The sequence below is a fragment of the Grammomys surdaster genome, unplaced genomic scaffold, assembly GCF_004785775.1.
Source record: "Grammomys surdaster isolate TR1022 unplaced genomic scaffold, NIH_TR_1.0 1036, whole genome shotgun sequence".
NCBI classification, from domain to species: Eukaryota; Metazoa; Chordata; class Mammalia; order Rodentia; family Muridae; genus Grammomys; species Grammomys surdaster.
Window position 1 is genome coordinate 1,277,506 of NW_021605455.1, and position 7,177 is coordinate 1,284,682.

The 7,177-nt window shown below is 39.3% G+C and overlaps 1 protein-coding gene across 3 annotated transcripts in view; it reads left to right on the forward strand.

The window, feature by feature from the left end:
- The window catches only part of Smad2 (SMAD family member 2), a 68,342-nt gene extending 61,416 nt beyond the window's left edge, over positions 1-6,926 (forward strand). For all 3 annotated transcript variants that reach the window (XM_028783200.1, XM_028783198.1, XM_028783199.1), the window contains exons 8-11: positions 1,078-1,290; positions 3,187-3,324; positions 3,464-3,608; positions 5,789-6,926. In XM_028783200.1, the coding sequence (XP_028639033.1) occupies positions 1,078-1,290; positions 3,187-3,324; positions 3,464-3,608; positions 5,789-5,912 (620 nt within the window). In that variant the 3' untranslated portion in view covers positions 5,913-6,926. The remainder of the gene's footprint in view (positions 1-1,077; positions 1,291-3,186; positions 3,325-3,463; positions 3,609-5,788) is intronic.
- The last annotated feature ends 251 nt before the right edge of the window (positions 6,927-7,177 follow it).

Here is a 7,177-nt window from a genome sequence, read left to right on the forward strand (position 1 = left end):
TGTATAATTTAAGGTTTTTGAGGGGTGTTTCTTTAGGATGTACTTTACAGTGGTAGTCAGGAAAGATGTGTGCATACACAAGTCACATATATGTACACACACACATTTGTGTTGCTTATTTTGGGCCAACGTTTCCCCTGCTGTTTCATATTCTTCAGCTTCTACATATTTGAAATTTATTTTACAAAATTGTCAAAATGTATTTCTCTTGTGATCTTCCTTTCAATATAACTCGGTAAAAATTAACAAAGTTAATTGCACGTGGTCCAATGTCTTAGTTAGGGTTTTCATTGATTGCTGTGCATAGAGACCATGACCAAGAACTCTTCTTATAAAGACAACATTTAATTGGGGCTGGCTTACAGGTTCAGAGGTTCAGTCCATTATCATTAAGGTGGGGACATGGCAGCATCCAGGCAGGCATGGTGCAGGAGTTGCTGAGAGTTCTACATCTTTATCTGAAGGTAGCTGGCAGAAAACTGACTTCCAGGCTAGGATGAAGGTTTCAAAGCCCACACCCACAGTGACACACCTACTCCAATAGGGCCACACCCTCTAATAGTGCCACTCCCTGGGCTGAGCATATTCAAACCAGCACAGTCCTCATTTTCTGTTAGTAAGTCATCTCTTGGTGCTGTAGTTTTGTCTTTCACTGTTTCTTCTATCTATGCAGATAGTCAGATGTCAGGGAAGTGCTTTGAGTCTTCTCCCACTGTAGGATCTCTTCTTCTGTTTATTCAACTCTATATATTTTGTCCTGTCCAAAATTACCTTCACAATGCATTTTAAATATGCACCCAAGTACAGTAAGGCAACCTATTTTCTCTGTTGTTATTATTTAAAACGGATAAATAATCCAGAATAAATTAACTTTATGAGATGGGGAAGTTTTTAAAACCTGTATATCTAGTATGATCAATGGAAATAAGTTTTATATGAAAAACACTGAAACTCTGATCTGCCCTATGGAGATTAGCACAGATGTCCCAGTGACTTGTCAGCCTCCGGCTGTCTCTGGTATGTCCGCGGTACTCAGCATCTTGTGTTGTTCATGCAGCCTCTCTTCTCCTACTTCAGATTTGCAGCCAGTCACTTACTCGGAACCTGCATTCTGGTGTTCAATTGCGTATTATGAACTAAACCAGAGGGTTGGTGAGACCTTCCATGCCTCGCAGCCCTCACTCACTGTAGACGGCTTCACAGATCCATCCAACTCAGAAAGGTTCTGCTTAGGTTTGCTCTCCAACGTTAACAGAAACGCCACTGTAGAAATGACACGAAGGCATATAGGTATGTTTTACTTTCCTTGTGTGAAAAAGGCAATTTACTCATAATACAGACAGTAGTATATAGTATTAAAGCAAAAGCTTGTATGGAAAAGCCCAGCCTCGTCTCCACCTGTGAAACCCTTTGATAGGACTTGGTGATTATTAATCTCTAAACTTCGTCTTCAACTTTATCTGTATTGGGCACTGTTTAATAGTGGGACATCTTTGGTAAATACATGTAAAAATAACCTGCTTGCTCAGTCTTAGTCAAAAAACCAAAAAAGGCCATGTTCAGTCATCTGACTTCATCCCCCTCCTCCTAGTGATGTTATATATAATTCAGAATTAATCTAGGGGCTTCAAAGTATAATGTGGGGATGTTTGACAGTCCCAAAATGCATCCTGGCACTTGGTGAGGTCAACATTACTTTCCCAGTAATACTGAGATGCTGCCTGCTGGTTCTCCAGGGCAGAAAATGGAGCATTCTGGAGGCTTCATGCATAGGATTTAGAAGAGATGAGTATGTAGACCTGATGTGAGAATCCAGGTCTTCTATTGTGCTAGACATTAAAGAAACTTGTCAAACTGAAATACTCCCACTTGCTCCTGATTTAAGTTTGAAATGGTTTTTTTTTATAAACTTTGTTTGCATTAATAGATTTGTTGTTTTAAGTTTTTATCTCAGTTTACACATCTAATGTGGTAAATTTCCGTGATTATAATTCACATATACATAAATTGTTTGGGAAGCTTAGTATTTTTTAACCAGCAAGGCAAAAAGTATAGAGCTACAAATATCATCCTCTGATCACTTCTTTAACCTCAGCTTCTGCCTAGTTGGGATTAACCATTTCCTCACATGAAAATGATGTTGATTACCAAAAATTGATGCTGATTCTGTAAATAACAGGTAGAAAATGTGTTGGTGGCTTTGTATGAGCTTCTCAAATCTTTTTACTTTGGATTATCTTGCTAAGGAATCTAGATACCACTGCAGATACAGGCTATGAAGAGCCTCCCTAACCTGACTTACATAGGTTTTTATTGTCCTTGTTTTTGTGTTTTAATGAGACCTTTGCATTTTAAAGAAAATTAGTGGGTTCTTCTGCCCCTTTTCATGCCACCCAACTGAATTTAAGTTTGCTCTAATTTTAAATTATCTTTTACATTATTAAAAAAAACAAACTTGCCAGTTAATCATGTGATTTGGTCAGGGAATTGTCCACTTTTGTACTTAATTGCTGTGTCTCGCACTCCCCCATCTCTGTCCTGGGTCCAGGACTCGGATGTCCAGGCACACTGCCCTCAGGCTTGAACCCCACCTTTGACTCATAGCTAAGTGCATGATTGATGTTTCCTGTAGTCTTAAGACAGCAGGATGGCAGTATCTGTGTTTATCCTCTGCCTGTGTGTGGCTTGCTGTTTGGTTGACTGGTGTTCCTTCTGCCTCATAACAGAAGCAGCTGTGCGGCCACTTCAGCTCTGTCTGAAAAGTCTCTTAATGTAGTATGTGATTGCACTACAAAGTAGGTGGTTACGTAGCAAGGTGGACAGGATTGGGTTGTTTTTAATCTTTTCTTAACTTAGCTCCTTAAAGAAAATTTGCCCAGACATTATTTAATTTACTCAAAATTAACTCAATTTTTAAGTGAATTTTAAAACAACGGGTAATTTGTATGAAGCCATCTCACTTGTATATACTTTATTGTTGAAGTATTTTTAGAAGCATGACTTTAAAAAGTCAAAATTATTGTTAAAAATCGAGAAAGAGGCTGTGGTATATTTTGGAATTACAGTTCAAGAAAGCATGGCTGTGAGCAAAAGTCATGAAAATATTTTAGAAATTGTTCTGGATGATGTGCAGGAACACGGAAGAGAGCAGTCGTTCTAAAGTTAACCACCTGTGCTTTGTTTTAGGAAGGGGAGTGCGCTTATATTACATAGGTGGGGAAGTGTTTGCCGAGTGCCTAAGTGATAGTGCAATCTTTGTGCAGAGCCCCAACTGTAACCAGAGATACGGCTGGCACCCTGCGACAGTGTGTAAGATCCCACCAGGTATGGATTCAACCTTGTAAATAAACCTCTTCTCATTTTCTTCATTAGCTTTGCTAGTTGCTAGTGGCTTTAGGAGTTAGGAGTTTAAAATTGTTTTCTAATAGTGACAATAGTATATTTTACTGTTTCTCAATTCTAGGCTGTAACCTGAAGATCTTCAACAATCAAGAATTTGCTGCTCTTCTGGCTCAGTCTGTTAACCAGGGTTTTGAAGCCGTTTATCAGCTAACTCGAATGTGCACCATAAGAATGAGTTTCGTGAAGGGGTGGGGAGCAGAGTACCGGTATGAACCCCACGCTCAAGTTTCTAGTCTGTACACTGTGATTATTTTTATTCCCTTCTTTGCATCTTCTGTAGTTCATTTATGTCTGCTTTCAACTGATCTTTATATATAATAGTAAAAGAAAGAGGACTAAGTATGTAACTCAGTTGGTGGAATGCTTGTGTGTCTTGTGTGAGGTGCTGGATTTAATCTTCAGAAACACATAGCCAGGTGTTGTGATGTGTCTAGGAGTTCATGGCCATGCGTGAATTACATGAGGCTGAGATGGAGTGAAAGTAGATAAGAAACTTGAAATTATAGTATTCTAGAACAGAAAACTAAATTGTATGTAAAAACGCATTTTATAAAATCAGAGGTGTCTACTTTGTACTCAAGGGAAGCTTCCTGATGGACTGGCAGGTGATCTAGGTTCTAGAAGATGCATGTAGGGTTTCAGGAGATAGGAAAAGGAGTGTGGAAACTGTCAGTCTGGCAGCAGAGTAGCCCTTTGATTAGAAGTGGGATAAAAGTAAGACTGAACAGTTCAGTTGAGAACAGCTAAGCGTAGTCCCCCTCACCTGTGGTCTTGCTTTGCATTACCTTACTCTGCTGGTGTTAGTGTACTGTATCTCTCAGCCTGCTACACATGCAAGCATGGCAGAAATTCTCATACGTAGAAAAAGCAGACGTCTGTACTTGGGAGTTTGCTAGAGCACACTGAAAATACACGCATCTACTGGGATGATACCATGTGATAAAGAGCTCTATGTACATACTTGGACACCAAGCTTCCCCTACAGTGCTTTTAATTACGTGTGTATCATGTATATATGTGGATCTGTGCTTGTGTGAACGGCAATGCCTGTGAAATCCAGAAGAGGGTTGTAGATCCCCAAGAGCTGGAGTTACAGATGTTTATGAGTTTCCAGATGTGGGTCCTGGTAACTAAACTTGGTCCTCTAAAAAGAGCATTGCATACTCTTACCTGCTGAGCCACCAGCCTGTTGGCTGTCCCTAAGTGCTATAGCATAGATGGAGAGCTGATGATGGCCTTGTGTCATGATTGAAGTAGTCTATCATGTTGAAGCAGCAACAATAAGTGTATTGACTAACTAACGCTATGTGTGTAGCAATAAGATAGAGCTAAGTCCCGTGCCCGAGAGTAGAGTAACAAAATGTTCTGTGATCCAGGGAATAGGCAGTGCCCCCTGTTAAAGCACTAGAAGGTTTTAATTTTGCTTTTTAAACTAGAAGCCTGAGGGATGTTAATGACAAGGATGTTGCTTGTTGTCTATCTTAGAGAAATTTTAGTTTCAAGTCTTTACATTGTGTGACAAGGATTTATCAAGGTCAGCAGACTTTAAATTTGAACCTTGTTCCAGTTAGGTTTCATTGATACATGTAAAAGTAGGGAGACCATATGTGTCAGTGTCAATCTTGGGGCAATCTTTCCTAGTTTTTGTCTTTCCTTCTGGCCTCATTATTTAAGTAGTACCTAAATCTTCTCTCATAGGTGTCCCATTTGAGGTGATAGCTACATAATAGTATCAGTAGACTACTTTAACTTCAGAAGAAAGGACGTTTTTGTAAATCTTTCAAAAAGATGGAATTCTGGAGAAATTGCTCAGTTGGTAGAACTCAAAAATTGGCAAGTACAAAGACTTGAGTGTGGGGTTGGAGATTTAGCTCAGTGGTAGGAAGGCCCTGGGTTCGGTCCTCAGCTCTGAAACAAAACAAAAAAACAAAAAACAAACAAAAAAAAGCAAAGACTTGAATGTACAGCTCTAGCACCCACAAGAACCAGACATGGCTGTGTCTGTAACACCAGCATGGGGTGGAGACGGGGGTGCTAGGACTAAGGAACTAAGGCTGAGGCAGATGGATTCTAGGAGCTTGCTGGCTAGCCAGTCAGTCTGGCTAGAATGGGGAGCTTCAGGTTCAGTGAGTGACCCTGACTCGAGCAAACAAGGTAAAGTCGAGGAAGACACCCTCAACTTGTAGGTGCACCTGTAACATATATATGTACCACACATAAATAAAATTCTTGAAAAAGGACAAAACTCCTTAGTTCATTTTAGCAGTAAAAATCAACCATTTTAAAATTAATAACTACGTGCAAAACTAATAATTACTCTAAAAACTAGATTTTATTATATACAGCCTTTAAATTTTCTAATTGTTTTTTGTGTTCTTTCAAACAGGAGGCAGACAGTAACAAGTACTCCTTGCTGGATTGAACTTCATCTGAATGGCCCTCTGCAGTGGTTGGACAAAGTATTAACTCAGATGGGATCCCCATCAGTGCGATGCTCAAGCATGTCATAACGTCCGTCACCGGCTGAGCTCATCAAAAGACTTCATGTAACAACTCTTCCGTCGTAGTATTCATGTATGATCCCGTGGACTGTTTGCTATCCAAAAATTCCAGAGCGAAAACAGCACTTGAGGTCTCATCAGTTAAAGCACCTTGTGGAATCTGTTTCCTATATTTGAATATTAGATGGGAAAATTAGTGTCTAGAAATGCCCTCCCCAGAGGGGAAAAGAAGACTTAAAGACTTAATGATGTCTTGTTGGGCATAAGACAGTGTCCCAAAGGTTATTAATAACAGTAGTAGTTGTGTACAGGTAATGTGTCCAGACCCAGTATTGCAGTACTATGCTGTTTGTATACATTCTTAGTTTGCATAAAAGGTGTGTGTGCTGCTTCTTGGTCTAGGCAAGCCTTTATAAAATTACAGTACCTAATCTGTTATTCCCACTTCTCCGTTATTTTTGTGTCTTTTTTAATATATAATATATATATCAAGATTTTCAAATTATCATTTAGAAGCAGATTTTCCTTGTAGAAACTAATTTTTCTGCCTTTTACCAAAAATAAACAAACTCTTGGGGGAAGACAAGTGGATTAACTTGGAAGTCCTTGACCTTAATGTGTCCAGTGGATCTTAGCAGTCTTTCTTTTTGTGATCGTTTTCTGCTGAGTTGCATTAGAAGGAAACCTTACTAGAAACTTCCAGGCTGTTCATCCCATTTCTGTTCTGATTCAGAGCAGGACAGCATAATGTCATTGTGGTAAATAGTTGCACTGATGGCTTCTGGGTTAGTTAATTCTGAGTCCAGTAAAGGTTTGTGTGGACAGTAAGTCCTTTTGTCTTATAACCAGACTTCAGCAGATAACTGACATGTATAGCCAGTTGTTCTGTTGATTAACTTTTGTCTCAAACATGCACAGGTGGCAGTATTAATTATTTTCAGGGCTATTCTAGAATCATCTCAGTATGTTTCCTTCTTCCATAGCCAGTCTTAATAATAAAGTACTTTCTGTAAAGGCAGCCGACATTTGGCCTCGTTTCACTTTACTACCAGGTTGCAGGGCAGACTTTTTATAAGTGTTAGACGCTGAGGCATCGTCAGCAGATAGGGCCATCTGTTTTTGAAGTGTATTGTATGTAATTTATAAATAGAATGTTATTTTACCTAGTTTCAAATTTTTAAATATTGTGAGCTAATCTGTTTAGCAAGATTTCTAGCCCACAGTTAGCTGTGGACTTAGCTCTTCTTGACTAATTCTGGGTGTGTAGTTTACTG